This window comes from Nycticebus coucang, chromosome 5 (genome assembly GCF_027406575.1).
Source record: "Nycticebus coucang isolate mNycCou1 chromosome 5, mNycCou1.pri, whole genome shotgun sequence".
Taxonomy (NCBI): Eukaryota; Metazoa; Chordata; class Mammalia; order Primates; family Lorisidae; genus Nycticebus; species Nycticebus coucang.
The window spans coordinates 99,945,461-99,962,625 of record NC_069784.1 but is presented as its reverse complement, the minus strand read 5'-3'; the positions used below and the strand labels follow the sequence as shown (position 1 = coordinate 99,962,625).

At 37.6% G+C, this 17,165-nt stretch overlaps 1 protein-coding gene across 1 annotated transcript in view; it reads right to left on the bottom strand.

Moving 5' to 3' along the window:
* Window positions 1-394: 394 nt before the first annotated feature.
* The window catches only part of CLVS2 (clavesin 2), an 87,519-nt gene continuing 70,748 nt past the window's right edge, over window positions 395-17,165 (bottom strand). Inside the window, exons 5-6 of the mRNA XM_053592785.1 lie at window positions 16,506-16,726; window positions 395-8,425 (exon numbers count right to left, since the gene is read on the bottom strand). Of these exons, the coding sequence (XP_053448760.1) occupies window positions 8,338-8,425; window positions 16,506-16,726 (309 nt within the window). The 3' untranslated portion in view covers window positions 395-8,337. The remainder of the gene's footprint in view (window positions 8,426-16,505; window positions 16,727-17,165) is intronic.

Sequence of the window (17,165 nt, the reverse complement as noted above, 5' to 3'; positions counted from 1 at the left end):
GGTAAAAATGAAAAGATAAACTATAATAGATAAAACTCAGAAACCCATCACATCAAGACCCAATATGTAAATAGTTGGATGCTGAAAATTATAAGGAAGTCAGTCCAAGTAGTAGAAAATAAAAATATGAGATAGTTAAAAGCATAACTGATAGTAACATTCTGAAAAAGCCGGAATTAGGGCAGTGCCTGTGGCTCAACAGAGTAGGGCGCTGGTCCCATATGTGGAGGTGGTGGGTTCAAACCCAGCCCCAGCCAAAAACTGCAAAAAAAAAAAGCCGGAATTAAAGGCAAGAGGAGAGAGAAAGTTGGAAAGCAGTTAGAATATATGAGCATGAGCAATTCCTATCATTTTCTGTCAGATAAGTTTTCAAAATAAGAAGAATGTTAAGATATCAAATATAAAACCCGGTTGATTTAAGACTTCTGTTGAAAGGGTGTACAGACTAAATGGCTGCAATAGATTTCCAGATCATGGAAAGATCTTAGAGAGTCAAAGATTATCCTTCTCTTCTTTTTCTTTTTGTTTTCAGTAAAAGTAACTATGTAGGCATATTGTCTAAAATGGCCTACCAATTCTGAAGAAATAATAGTCTATTTACCCCCTGCAATTTTTTAAAAAATTGGAATTAACTAAAATAATCAATAAAGAATAACTCACTATGGTTTTAGTCACAAAATGACTTTTCATTTGGGGTATCTTATACTCTCTGAAAGAGTAAGCTTTGCATATGATAGATACAGGGTCCAACAGCCTAGGAGTAATTTCTAGAGACGAAACTGAAATACTGATGTAAAATGTAGGCTCTGGAGTATAGAGACACCAGAGTTGGGAGGAGTGGGATACATGTATAATTTTTGATTTATGATTCCATTATCATCACAGAAAGTAAAATTTCCCCTTTTAAGATAAGTAATAGGATTTCTTTAATGCTAAAGAAACCAAAAAAAAATCTTTTTCTTTTTTTTTTTTTGCAGTTTTTGGCTGGGGCTGGGCTTGAACCCACCACCTCTGGCATATGGGGCCAGTGCCCTACTCCTTTGAGCCACAGGCCCCACCTAAAAATCCTCTCTTTTAATGCACACTTCTGGCTACTACATAACTTGCTGAAATAATTAAGATCTTCATGAAATTTTTGTGGGTTTGCTACTGTTTCTAGGCACTGATCAAGGCATCGTTAAGGATACAGCAAACAGACAAAAATCCCTGTCCTTATGGTGTTCGTGCATTATTAGGGGAAAATTACAAATTAAATAAATAAAGTATACCGTGTTTTAGTCGATAAAGGAAAATATGAAGAACCCCAGAGCTCTTTCATTTTAAATTGGGAGAAAATGTCTTCCAAAAAAAGATGACATCAGAGCGAAGACCAGAAGGAGATGAGAAAGAAACCTTGTGGGTATCTGGGAGAAAGAGGCAGAGGGAGCAAAACTGCCAACTGTCCTCGAGGAGAGTGCCCTCGACAAGTTCCTGGAACATCAGGATGAAAGTTCAACTCAACAACAGAATATAAAGTAAAGGAGAGATTAAGAGATGATGCAAGAAAAGTGAAGGACAGGGGTGAAAGGACTCCAGAAGCCAGAAACTGAAAGTATTTAACAACTACTTTTGCCTTCTACAGGCAAAAATGTGGGCCCAGTCAGAAGCTATGCTGTTCTGCTCTGTGAATTCTTAGAGACTTCCATCAACCTTCTTATCACAACTCTAAGGATTTGGGTTTTCACTCCTCAAAAGGTTTAGCGAAAAAAGAAATGATTTCAGATACATATGAAGAGACTTATTCTTGGTAGTATGCTGAAAATTAGCTCTAGAAGCTAAGGGCAGAAACAAGGAGACTAGTTTTTAGATGATCAAATATTCCAGTTGAAAAGCGTTGAAGACTTGGCCCAAGGTAGTGATGATGAAGGTTAAAGAAATGGTCAGAGTCTGAACATATTCATATCTGTATGCACACATGCACATGCATTGTGTATTATTTTGAGACAAGGTCTTTATCTATCATCACCCAGGCTGGGGTGCAGTGGCACAATCACAGTTCATTGAGGCCTCAACTCTTGGACTCAAGCAATCTTGCCTCAGCTCCTCAGTAGCTGGGATCATAGATGCGCCACCACAAGTGGCTAATTTTTTCACTTTTTGTAGAGATGGGTTTTTGGTCTGTTGCCCAGGCTGATCTTTATCTCCTGATCTCAAGAAATCCTCTTGCCTTGGCCTCCCAAAGTGCTGAGATTACAGGTGTGAGCCACCACGTCTATGGGTATTTTGAAGGAAAGCCGACAGTATAAGAGATTGGGTATAGTTTTGAAATAGATTGGGTATAGTTTTGAAAGAGGAGAGGAAGAGATAATGACTCCAAACCTTTTAGCCCTAGAAACTAGAAGGTTGGCATAGATATTAGTACGATGAGAAGGCTAAAGGAGAATCGTGTTCAGGGTGAAAGTACAGAAGTCTGATATTGTAGAGGTTAAATTTGACATGTGCATTCAACATCCAATTAAAAATGTCAGACACACGAATGTAGAGGAAAGCATTGAACCAGTCTTCTCCGTGAATGCTGCCTTCAGAGAATACAATACTTTTCTAGCACTAAAAACCATATAATTGTATTTTTTAGAAACTTTAAGTAGTGATTTATAAATCAGCTTACAAATAGCTCAATTGCATACAATTGTGCGAATTACGTTCCTATGTGTATGATCCAGCAACTTTCCTGAAAGGCAACGAAGTGTGTGTGGCTTCTGGCTGACACCATTACGATACCAACTTGAAAAAAAAAGGGAAGGACAGAGCATATTTATTTTTTATTTTTAGAGGAAGAAGTGGTGCTCGGAGGTATGAATTTTGGTGTCGCGGTATCTGCGTAGAAACACACTTCATAACGGAGACCCCACAATCCCTTCCCGTGGCGTCTCTTCCCTGGCCAACTATTTATCAGAGCTCTTGATATCAGAAACCCTTGGAATTCTGAAATAGTTTCCTTTTTATAATTAAAACTATTTTCTCTATGATCCCAGGGGAAGGAACACACCTTTTGGTAAGGAGAAGTGAAGACCCTATCTCTGGTTTTTACTGCATTTTGGGGTTGCCCGGGGCTTATTCCCACTGAGGATACTTCCGCTGGAAACCTGGCTCCTCCAGACATGCATTTAGGAAGAAGCAGAAACTCCCTCAAAAGGCCAAATACTAATTAGTATGTAGTGGTAAATAGGAGTAGCATTTGAGCCAAATAGTAAATAGTGTATTTAGTATTGTCCGAGGACTTACATCACTTCCTTTTAGACATCTTTTTTTTTGTTTGTTTCTTGAGTGCTTTCAAAACAAAAACTATTTGATTTTGTGAGTTTTATTTATTTTTAAACAAATGTGAAATCCAAAAAACTAGATTAGAAACAAGACAATGTTTTGAATTTCTGTTATTTAAATCAATGATAGCCCACAATAGTATTTCAAGATAGTTGAGATTTGTTCACTCTTAAAATTGTTGTTAAAATTTATTTTGATTTTCTTTTAGGTCCATCCCGTTCACCACAAAATTAATTTTGACAGAATAAATCATTTAGGACAGAAATATTTGCATTGAGACTGACAAAATGCTGACAAAACACCTTCTAAATCATAACAACTTCCCCTATTTACTATAGGAGTGCATTTATTGTATTTAAGAACTATAATTATTTGGTTTCTAAACAGTTTTTTTTATTTCAAAAATATCCTTTGCATTGCATTCTTCCTCCTTTGGGAAAAAATGTCCAATTTGAGTGACTCAATCCACGGGATTACTCTTTTATATTTTTACCTACAGTCCAGGGGAAATTATTTCCATATTTAGTACATACTAGAATTCATAGCATTGCTTTCACATGTGGGGTTACTGTCCAGGTATTTATAAAATAAAAACCTGAGGCTCGGTGCCTGTAGCTCAGCAGCTAGGGCGCCAGCCACATACACTGGAGCTGCAGGGTTTGAATCCAGCCCAGGCCTGCTAAACAATGATGACAATTACAACCAAAAAACACCCAGGCATTGTGGCGGGTGCCTGTAATCCCAGCTACATGGGGGATGCTGAGGCAAGAGAATTGCTTAAGCCCAAAAGTTTGAGCTGTGATGTCATGGCACTCTACCGAGGGCAACATAGTAAAACTCTGTCTCAAAAAAAAAAAAAAAAAAAAAAAAAAAAAACACACCTGAATTCGTGAAAAAAAAATTATATTCTCTAAGCCATTAAGATCAGTATATAATAAAGTTACAAAGTCAAGTCTCTTTTGTATTTCTAGTTATTTGTTCCTTTCAAATAGTAAATAATTCCAAATAGTTCTAATAGCATATGGGAAGCTGTTTTTTTCAGGTAAAGTGAAAAGCCACAAAACAAATCCTTTTGGTTATTAGGAAGGTAATTACACACACTGGATATTTGACCAATCTTCCTTTGTTCCAATTTGTATATGAACTGCCTATTCTTACAGAATCTAATGGCCTCACAAATTTTCAAGTGTACTGCTGTGTTTCCGACTATGTACCCATAGAGCAGATCTAAAATGGAATATATTCCTATGAACTTATGGATGGACAAAAATGTAAATAGCATATCTGAGAGTTCAAGTATCATGCCAGAGCTCTTCCTGTTTTAATTTTTGTGTTGAAAATCTCTCTGAAGTGTCCTCATGGCTGATGGCAACTGTTCAAGTAATCACTAATAAGTATACACAAAAAAGAAACAAGGAAATATTATTAACCAGGCAAAGAAGGTAGACCTTTAAATAAAGCAACAGAACAGTGGACAGCTTCTCAGCGAGTTTTCTTCATGTCACTTCTTTAAAGGACCAGAGACATGTCCGTAAACCTAGCTTGTTTGTGGAAAAAGGAAAGCATGTCCTTGAAAATACACTCCATGGCTCTGAAGGCTTCCTTTCGTGAGGTCATATAGATATTTCCCAATGTCTAAAACAACTCTGATTTTCTTGATGCAGTAGAAGGTCTTCTGTTCCCTCAGGATTATTACAGAAACTTCAAATATTTAATTTAGCAATGTGACCTTGTTAATAATATTAAAAGAACCTGGATGCTCATTTTTTCTGCTGATGAAGGTATGAATTTTTAGTAAATATTTATTTATAATGTAAATAAGCATTGCACATATATGAAAAGACTTAATGAATGTCTCTGTCTATAGTTAATGCAAACTATTGTTGAAATGAAAGAAATCATGCATGCCCACTTAAAAACTTCTTGCAAAACTCTAATACTTGTATATTGTTTTGGCATAGTGCCAGGTTTGTTATTAACATGTGTTAAAGTTACTGAATTCAAGTGACACAATAGAGCCTTAATAGTGTTATGAAAATATTGAAAGCAAGGCCTCAAATATCCTTCTTCAAATTATACCTAAATTTTACCCTTATAATATAGATGCATGTGTTTACTTTCTGGAAGAAAGTACAAATAAAATCCCTATGCTGGTATTACTACTTGATTCCATTTTTCAAGAGGCACTTCTTCATATTTCTTAGAGTATATTTTCCTGATGATCTCTTCCTTTTTAAATAGCAAATGAGAACAGGTGCAAATATCACCAACAATATTATAAGAGAAGTTACTTATTTTTAAACCAACTTTGGAAGCAGCTGCCCCTGAATAACTGGGAGAGAGAAAAGATTTCAGAAATAGAAGTTATTGCAGGCAGAGTGAGAGAAGTTAATGGACCACTAGCCTACTGAAGTTAAATGTGGTTAATTCTTGGAAGTCCACAAAATTTCAAGTGACAAGACAACTAAACAAGCAAAGGGGTGTGTGTGTGTATCTAAATGTGTGTAAGTGACAGTGCATTACTGCAATTAAAATAAAGAACGCACGGGTGTTTATTTACTTGGTTATGTAGCAATACACATAGATGTGTGACACAGAATATAACGAGAGGAAAAAATCCCTAAACAGTGCTAACTAGCTGGTGCTAAGGGGAAAATTTATAAAGTTGAACTGAATATCCCTTGTCTAAGCAGCTTCAAAAACATTACTAGAAAATGAGTTTATTCACAGACTGAACTAGATATAGCAATTTCAAAAGGCATCATCGTTGCAATTTGTTCATTCATTTTTACATATTTTACACAATCTAGCCAACTCTCAATTGCTCATTTGAAGACGAGAAGCAATGCAATGCAAAATTTCCAAATGTGGGGCTGGAAGACAGTGTAAATGATACTTATAATTAGACAGGCATACATATAAAATATGCCATTCTAGTTATTTTTATATATGACACTAACTTTCTGATATGAGGAAGAAGCTGACTCTGCTGAAAGAATTCTGGAAACTGGCAATAAATGGTGCATATCAAGAGAAACTCATGAGAATGGAGGGTTGACTGTTCTCTCCTCAGATCATTTCTGCTTTATGCTAGTGGCTCACATTGCCAGACACTAGTTTATATACTAAAGCCCAGAGCTAGGGATAGGATTCTTATAAAGCCATGCTGTGACTTTTGGCTCCAATTCATTCCAATCCTTATAGTAATTACTTGAAAGTCATTATTCCCGTGCCCTTGACAGGAGACTGACATTTATCAGGTATCTTTCATTCATATTAATTAATGCATTTTTGCACACATTAAAAAGTCTAGTTGTACACTGCAGATTGGCAAACTGATCTAGCTTTTTAAGATTTTTGGCTACAGGATTATAAATGGAATATTTTAAGTTTTTGGCTAAAAAATGTAAAGGTCACCATATGGCTTTATTTTTGTTGGTTCCCAAGAGTTCCTGGAGATACGTTTCTTGCAAAAGAATATTTTAATGGTAAGCTCACAATCTCAAGATTTATCATGCTGAAATGTGATAAAAATCTTGCTTTCTCACGTTAAAGTTTGAAATATGGTTATTAATACTTGTGGTAATTATAGAATTTTTATGAAATAAAACTTTAAATAATATATGAATTCCAAATCTAGACATAAACTATTACAGGCTCTCTTACATGCCGTCAGATGATTTCTTTGAATCTCCTGGATACAATGTATTATTTTCACGTTTTATGAAAAGAAATTATACACATAAAGGATCATTAGGATAATTAACTTGAATTTGAGAAAAAATATTTCACTCTTTCTTATTGAATACTACCTATACTATGTTGAAACCTGTTGCTTCTTTGAAAAAAAATATAATTTAAATAAAATGGCACACATTCAAAACTGCATTGTAAATTCAATGTTAATCCCCTTCAATAGATATGCTGAATGTCTGTTTCACTATTTCTCATTTTTCCTAACTTCAGTGGAAGGTTTCCAGATTAGCATCTCACGGAATCATCTATAACATCTCTAAGATCATTGAGTATGTTTGATTTATTTTTACAAGCCTGTCACATCAAAGAATTATTACAGTTTAGTAAAAATATATATGGTGTGTGTGAATATATATCTTTTTCAAACAAGTGCACAATAATTAGAAATCATCCTCTTATCTGTAAGTGGCAAAATTTTATGTTCAAAATTAGCTGTTAAAACGCTATTCACATATGAGTTCTAATTCTCTTGGTCAAAGAATTTGGGGGGAAAATGTTCTTATAGCACATCAAACAGGGGTGCAATGGGATCTTGAATAAGGGGCACGTTGTGAAGATAACAGTTCAGAAAGAATCCATTCTCTGTTACAATTCTACATCTTAGTTGGGGAAACACATCTTTTTTGTGAGATTCCAAGTACTTAAACAATATGGAAAAGTTCAAGTAAGTATTCAGTTTACCAGTTCATCTGCTATTCTTTGTCTCCGAAGGCCAAGGCCAATTACAGTCATCAAGACACGTTTTCTCTGAAATGAAAATCACTACAGAGGAAATATATTAATCAGGATAATTTCCTAGAATCATTTAGTTCCCTGTGCCCATTAAAAGTACATTTGAATACTGACACAGTTTCAGAGAAAAACAATGAAACGATCACTATGATAGCTCAAATACGGCTTCATAGAAAACAGGGCTACGTTTAATTAGCTTTGATTGTTTGTGTGCCTTTTCTGCTTTTCGTTAGAGTTCATATCACTGGTATAGACTTTTGAGCCAATCCTTTCTAAATTAAACTACTACCAAAATTTACAAACTTGACATGAAGATTATATTATATTTACAAAGAACTTGGCACTTACAGAATAAATTATTGACTTTTTAAAATCCAGCCCAGGGCACCCATGGTTCAGGCAAATGGGAAAGCCTGATGCCTTATTATATATTATGCTACATTAACATGAATAAGTCGGTTTCCAGCTGATAATTCCTCCACAGTGCTGTCCCGTTGCTGAAAACCAGAATCTTCCATTTCTAATCCACAAAGGAGTGTGATGTCATTAGTCCAGAGAAAGCAAAGGCTGCATGTTTTCTTCCTCATTTTTATCCATGCGTTTTAGTACTGTAGGATCCACGACTGACTGGGATCTGGAAAGGATAAAGCCTGTGTCAGTGGGTTATTACCAAACAATCACCAACAGATATTCTCTCCTCTGTGTTCTCTGTCACATCACTTCTCCCACTAATGTAGCTCCCCTACCATCAAGAAATTTATGAACTGTGGATGTTGCACATTTAGAGAGAAAACCCCTTATGATAGTGTTTATTTCAAAGTAAGCAATCAGTCCCCTCTGGCTTCTAAATAGAATAGTGAGCAGCAAAGGAGTCTAAATAGAAAAAATAGGGTTAAGTTCTCCTTTTCATAACTAAGCACCATTCTTTTCTTTGAGACATCAAGAAATTTCTAGTGTAGGACCAACATTTTCCAATAAACAATTTTCAAATGGAAAAAAATATTATAATATTATAATGAAATGTTAGTTTGCTTGTTTGTTTGTTTGACACACAGTCTCACTGTGTTGTCCTAAGTAGAGTGCCATGGCGTCACAGCTCACAGCAATCTCAAACTTTTGGGATCAAGCGATTCTTTTGCCTCATCCTCCCAAGTAGCTGGGACTACAGGCGCCTGCCACAACACCCAGCTATTTTTTTGTTGTTGTTGTCATTGTTGTTTAGCTGGCCTGGGCCGGGTTCAAACCCGCCAGCCTCAGGGTATGTGGCCAGAGCCATAACCAGCGAGCTACAGGCACCAAGCCAGTGAAATGATGATTATAAGAAACTAAATAGAAAGGATAGGAGGCTTGATCTCTGTCTTGAAGGAATCCATGAACAAATTAAACATGAACATGCATTTTCTTTAGCCAACATTTTTTTATTTTAATGGTGGCATCGATTAAAAAAACCCAACATATGTGATTTTGTTAAATTTCTCACAAAAACATTTAAATAAAATCAACTTTACTCTTGAACCTTTCACACAATGGTTAGAGACTTTTAAAAAGTAAAAACAACACTTCATGATTAAGAGAAAACCTAATCTGAAAACCTGCTTATCCATGACTCTGATAGCAGGTGGGAATTATATCTTAATTTATCATTAGGAAACAGCATGAGAGTGGAAAGGAGGAAAATCAATGAAACATACTCCCTTTGTGGCAGGAAGCTGCCATCGTAATAGCTATGGCATTAAGGAAGCAGCTGCCCTTTTAAAATTCTCCCCGGTAATGAATTCTTCCCCTGCTGCTGCATTCCAGCCAATTGGCTTTCCCGTGGCAGTAGGCCTCTTCACAGACCTCATTAACTTTGGAAAAGAAAGACTATAAGCTAAGACACAAGTGCACATGCTAATGAAAAAAACAGCAATGGAACTAATTATCAAAGAAAAAATAATTACAGGCTTAACTAATAAATGGATTCCTTCATTTAAATAAACTTAAATTCGTTTCTAAAGAAGGAAGGAAAGGGAGAGCATTAAGAAAAGGAGAGATTTTGTTTCCTAAGTCATGTACACTATTTTAGCTCCATGTTAAATAGGCCTTATCTGCCTCTCTCAGCAAGGGGTAATAACTAAAGTCATTTGTGTGTGTGCATTTTCAAGAGAGAAAGAGGAGGAGGAGGAGAAGAACACACAGAGAGAGAGAAGAAAGATTTTGCACCAATTTTAAATCCAGTAATATATATTTGTCCTTTTTTAAGTACAGGAGCAAAATACTTTTTAAGAAACTGGACAATTGGATGAAACACTTCGTAATTAGACCCTTAACATTGTTTCTGGGTAAAACCCAAGTAAGAAAATGGGTTTCCCAACACAAATCCTTGTCAAAACTGAAAGAGATTCATTTAATGTTACTTGCTAAAACATTAATTTAACAACTGGTACCCACTAGATTATAAGTTCCATGAGCAGGGATTCTATCAGTTTCTCTCCTTAATGTAAATACAATGTGCATCAACATAAAAATGTATTTCTATCAGTGTCTGAATTTCTATCTAATAAATAATGCCCATAGTAAAAGAACTTTGGTATAAAGCATTCAAAATGAAGGTAATGAGGATAATGGCAAAAGCAATTCTTTACAAAAAAAGGAATTCTAAAATTCTCATAAAATTAAATCTACTATATAAATGTTGAGGTATGTCCTGATAATATTCCCTAATACAAGTTTGACGAGTAAGTTCACAAACTGGCCACCATGTGCTTATGTTGGCAGCACTGTACAAACAGCTCAGTAAATTTCACAACCTTGGTATATCAGTGTCTCACAGTTGTGTTTGTGTCAATGTGTGGCAATGTCTTGCTGAATGGTGTTAATTATTGTGTTTTTTTTGTTGTTTGTTTGTTTTTTTGTAGAGACAGAGTCTCACTATACTGCCCTCGGGGTAGAGTGCCGTGGCATCACACGGCTCACAGCAACCTCTAACTCTTGGGCTTACGCAATTCTCTTGCCTCAGCCTCCCAAGCAGCTGGGACTACAGGCGCCCGCCACAACACCCGGCTATTTCTTGTTGCAGTTTGGCTGGGGCTGGGTTTGAACCCGCCACCCTCGGCATCTGGGGCCAGCACCCTACTCACTGAGCCACAGGCGCCGCCCTATTGTGTGGTTTTATTTGCTATTGAAAGAATGTCAGAGCATTGAATCAGAGCACAAAACAAACATTAAATTTCTAGTTAAAATTGACGAGAGTGGAAGAGAAATCAGGGACATGTTACTTCAACTTTATGGAGATAATGCCATGAGAAAAACAGCAGTGTACAAATGGATCAAAAGTTTTTCTGAGGGGAGAGAAAGTATCACAGTGAAGAGAGGTCAGAGTGGCCAATAACGAGCAGAACTGAAAAAAATACTGAAAAATTCATCAGATTCTGAGTCAAAATTGTCAGCTGACCATGAGAAGCATAGCAGACCAACAAACATGGATAGAGAAATAGGAAAATCTTAACTGAAAATCTTGGCATGAGAAAGGTGTGTGCAAAAATGGTCCCAAAGGAGCTTACCAATGAACAAAAGCAAAGAGCTCATATAGACCCCTCTCAGTGGGAGATTTTAGCCCCGTAAACAAATAATTATATTGGAACACTCTCCCTACACACCAGATCTGGCCCCAGTGGCTTCTCTCTTTACCCAAAGACAGAAGCAATATTGAAAAGAAGACATATTGATGACATTTCTGACATCAAGGGCGATACAACGACAGCTCTGATGGCCATTCCAGAAAAAGGGTTTTTCAAAATTGCTTTGAAGTTGTGGACTAGGCACTGGCATCGGTTCTTAGCTTCCCAAGAGGAGTATTTCAGCCATGAGGTATGTAGTACTTTTTCTGGGATGAGTTTGTGAATTTAATTGTCCAGGCTCATACCAAAGCTCTTCAGATAGCAGGAGGTAATTTAAATATTTGTATTTGCCATCATATTCTATTAAAACCCACATCATACAGATGCACATGCAAGCTTTCACACATTCTTCTAAGTCCATATGTGTCATGACTTTTTTGAAAAAGTATTTTTTAACGATATAATGATTTTAGCAAAATATTTTAACTTACAGCGTATTAGTCAACTTGGGATGAGTGCCTAGTTGACTTTTACCCTGTGCTATAGATATCAAATGGTATCTGGGCACCAAATATCAAGCTGGGCACCGGTTCCCTATGTGCAACAATTCTTCAACAACAGAAGAAAGGGCAGGCAGAGACAGACTGTAAGATAAGTTTTTGATATTTTGTTGTCCAAGAATATTGCTGTTTTGGTCCAGATGTTTTGTTTTACTCTCTAATATGAAAGAATAAGATTATTTGTGTAGGGTCAAAACTGTTAATGAACTGGTCTATTCCAGCTGCAGTAGAGAAAGCTATCTATTAATACCTCATAATACATCTCAGGGGTCGCCACACAGTTCCTACTGTCTCTGCAAAGAAAAGGTTTTTTGTTGGTTTGTTTTCCTGTTGTGAAAACCAGTCATTTCAATTTAGGTATCTAGTACTCATGTATTCATTTTTATGCATCTACGATATTGTGCTATTCTATAATGTTTAAGAGGCTAGATTTGGACAGAAGTAGATTCCAATTTCAGTTGCTAATAATAATTTACTGACTCTCTGGTAAGAAGAGGGAAGGCTATTTAAACTTCCTGAGATTTTGTTCTCTTATTTATAAAATGGAAAAAATAACACCTGCATCATTGAGACAGTAATAAGCATCAGCCGTGATAATGCACAAACACTAGCACAAATCCTGGCATATGGAAAATGGTAATGGTTAAGGGAAAAGCTCATGGCACACTACTGCCGGGCTGCCCAGGTTAGCATTGCCCCTTGTAGGTATGCAGCATGCGGAAGCCACTTACCTTTCCTGTGTCTCAGTTTATCAATAAAGTGCGATAGGTACTATCCTTTTCATTGGTTTGAGAAGCAAATGAGCCAATATATACAAAACACTAAAATAAGTGCTTTTTATGCAGTAACAATAAAAATTTAATACTATTCAATAAAATATATTCAGTAATCAGAAATTCCTATCACCTCACTTAACAACATCAGTAGTACACATTACGGCTGTTATGTGCCAGCGCCGGTCTAAGCACTGAAGATACGCAGTAAAAAGTACTCCTTAATTCAAAAATACCCACAATCTAAGGAACATTGTGTCTTTTCACATGACTATACTATTACTTCATAAATTGACATCAGAGCACACAGTTTTCTTCTTACAGACTTGCTAAATTCATCCAAAGGAAGAATTACCCACAGCTCCTTGGTGAAGGAATGATATTATTTCCCTCTCGGTCTAAGAAAAATGTAAAATTGCAAAAAGCAAAAGGGCCAAAGGGAGACCGGGTGGAGGTTAGGACCAACCTTCTCCCATCCTGGGTGGAGAACGGCCAATCCCTCCCTGACAAAGGGAAAAAGGGAATCAAGTGAAACAAGCACTCTCTCAATATCAATTTTCCAATAAAACTACCAATGCTTCAAATGATGCCAAACACACACAAACGCATGAGGTCAGCCCATGTCAGAGGCAAGAAACTCAGGGCTGGGACATTGAAGTGTTGTGAGCAATGCGCAGGGATAAGAATGGCCTCATTAGTTGGAGAAGAGAATCGGGTTCCAAAAAGACTTCAAAGAGTGGACAGACGGAGCCAAATCTAATGGTGGCCATGAAAACGCTACGATCTTGGTGGGGGTGGGGAGGAGCTAAACATAGAAATAATTAAGAGGTTTTAGGTTGATAAATAAAGAGACTTTCTAGTTTTAGGGCGACTTTCTAGTTTTAGGGAGCCCACTACAGGTCAGCAATGTGCTTTGCTTCCTAAAAATCAGAACAGTGACAACAACAACCAGAATCAGAAGAAGCTAGTGATGCCCACACAGTAGAGCCAGAATTCTGGAACCTAAGTGCAAGTAGTAGTTTTAGGGTCAGATGTCATTTACAGTGATTTATAACATATGTACCCCAGCAATAGTATTCCATGAGCTATTTCCTTAACCATTACCATTCTCCATATGCCAGAATTTGTGCTGGGGTTTATGAAGCTTTGCATCTGATGCTCATTAATATGCTGCACTTTCTGGGGGCCACTGTCAGACAGCAGAACACTCCTTCACTCGTTTAACTGGTATTTAGGGAGCACCATCTGTGTGCCAGGACCTTCTCTAGCACTGGGGATTCAGAGGAGAATAGGACAGACAAAATCACTATGGTCTCTGTGAAGCTTACATGGAGAGTTGGGGTGCAGATAGAATATTAAATAAAGTCAACCATTTCACTGATTGAAAAGTGCTATGAAGAACATAAAGGATTGACAGACAGTGACCAGATGGGGAAGAAATAGAGCTAAACATCAGGCCAGTGATAAGGATGAAAGACTCTCAGGGGAGCTGACCTTTGACTGGGATGAGACATTTGAAGATAAAGGAAAAGAGCACTCCAGGCCACAGGTGACAAGCATAAAAGCTCCAGGACAGGAAGAAGCTGGAGAGAGGGGGAAGGAACAAAGAGGAGGCTACTGTGATTTAAAAGGTAGGGGAAGGAGAAGGTGAGATCATCTAGGGAGTGAGGGAGGCAGGGTCAGATCAGGTAGCAATTAAGCCATGTTAAGGAGTTGATTTTATTCACAGTAAAATCTGCAGTTATTTAAAAATTTAAATAACTTATTCATATTTTTAAATCATTTTTGAATTGCCATGTGGATGATAAATGGGGTATAGGGGAGGAAGTAGGGCTGGAGACTCTAAGAGCCGTTAAGGGATTTGGGGAGCAGGTGCAGGTGAGCTTGATGTGGGTGATGGTCGTCATGCAGCAAGGTTGTAGAGTTTATGGAGACAACTGTTGCTTACGTGATTGGACCATGTGAGTGAACACACCACAGGAGAAAGGACTGAAGGAAGAGACCCTTATTAGAAGGCAAAGAAGACAACTAATGGGGGTGGCACCTGTGGCTCAGTGGGTAGGGTGCCGGCTCCATATACCCAGGGTGGTGGGTTCAAACCTGCCCCTGCCAAACTGCAACAAAAAAATAGCCGGGTGTTATGGCGGGCGCCTGTAATCCCAGCTACTCAGGAGGCTGAGGCAAGAGAATAGCCTAAGCCCAGAAGTTGGAGGTTGCTGTGAGCTGTGACAGCACAGCACTCTACTGAGGGTGATAAAGTGAGACTCTGTCTCTAGAAATAAATAAATAAATAAATAAAATACAACCTGAAAATGGCATTTGAAACAAATTAATTAATTAATTAATCAAAAAAGAAGACAACTAATGGACACGGAGGACAACTGTCCCTCAATCCTTACATAGCTTAGTTCCAGAGTGAGGGGGATCTGTGCTGTGCAATCATGAAGGGGAGACAGGCTTTATTTCAACAATGTGAAAGACTTACCTCATGGACTAGAACCTTGTTCTACTACACAGACTACTTAATATTGAGGATACAATTGAGGATACCGCCCTGTTAACAGGGTTAAGGTGAGAATTAAATAAATTAATGTTTTTTAAAAAGGCACAAAGCATAGGCCTAATTCATGATAAGTGCATAGTAAATGATAGATTACAACAACTATTATTAGGATTATTATTTTATTGGAAGGAATCTATTCTTGGTAATTGCTATTAACCATTTTTATTTTGGAACACTTTTTGAGAATTTGATGAAATGTATGACTTCTCTCCAGAAAATGCTCAAACTATATATAGTACATTCACACACATACACACAAGATTTTGCATGCAACATTCATCACTTCACAAAATCCTTTGAGAGCCCATCCATGAATCCATTAGGTTAGGAGGAAAGAGATCTCAAGAAGCTCTGCTCTGAGAGAAAGGAGTTAAGCCTAAAGTTGGTTTAAATATAAGCTCGCCGACTAGCAAAAACCATTTCTCTACAAGATTTTGCAGCAGGGATAGTTAGACCTTTAGACAAAGACTTAGCAGAGATATTGGAAAGTGACCATTAAGTTTTGACCATGGTGTTTTTCAACTGTAGTGTTTGTGTGTGTGTGTATGTGTGTATGCTGACTGCTTTCTTTAAGAGGATGCCGTTTTTCCCCCACTGCTTGGCATGAGGCACTCCATCAAAACCTTTGGCTCCTTGGGGTACAATCTGAAAACCACTGGATTTGGTGACTTCTAAGGGTCCTGCTAGATTCTTAAATCTGGAAAAATGCTAAATTGAGTTTACATCAAAAGACTTTATCTTTTTCTTAAGTGACAAATAATTGGGTAGAATTATGGAGCAGAATGTGATGCACAAACAGAAGCACAGTATCACTTACACGCGCAATCTAAAATAGTTAAACTCATAGAACTACAGAGTAGAGTGCTGCTTACCACACAGTGGAGGATGGGGTGGGAACATGGGGAGGGGGAAGATATTGGCCAAAGGATATAAAGTTTCAATTAGAGAGGAGAAATAAGTCCTGGCAGAGTGGCCATAGTTAACAATGTGTTATACATCTGAAAACTATTCAGTAGATTTTAAACGTACTCACTACAAAAAAAAAAAAAAAAAAAGACTTTATCTTTGACTCAAATTTCCTAGACATCCAATCATGGTGCCATGAAAGGCTTTAAAATTTCACTGGAAAAACAAAACAAAACAAACAAACCTTGGAGGTTAACTCAGAATGCCTCCCGACCCTGGCCGTGGCCCACTTCCCCTCCCACCCCCCGCATACCTCTTCATGGACTTGGGAGAGAGTTCCTTCTCTACTCCCTTCGCAGGCACGCTGTAGGAGTCCACATTGTATTCGCTGTCATCATCATACTCATGGTCTAACAGTGTTCTCGCCCATGTCCCCATGTCATAAGGGGGCAGCATTCCCCCAAACTCAGAGGGCAGAATCTCAGGATGAATGAGTTGGTGTAGACTGTTCAGGTTGTTGCCATGCAAAAATATCTATAAATGCAAGAAGAGGGGAGGGAAGGAAACACACAGAGGAAACTTAATACCATCCACACGTTGAGAAGAGAAAAGGAGAAGAGGAGGAGCAAACACAAGAGTTGTCCATATCTGTTAAGATCTTTAAGACCTCAACCACTCAGTGAAACAGTTGGGGCTGGTACTTTTATCCTAATATTTCATGTAACAATGGTGAGGATCAGAGATCTTCAGCAGTTTCTGTAAGGTCAGATAGTTATTGGGTTAAAGAGTCTGGACCACAAATTTGGTTTCCTGCTATATAGCCAGGGCCCTGAGCAGAGTAAGACCGTGCATGCTGATCTGTGCATCATGCTGGTGTTAGCTGTGCGAACTCGATGATGTGCATAATAAATGCTGGGAAGAAAACAGGCCCTTCTCATAAGGGACTCATCAATTACAGAGCCTATCCAAGGTA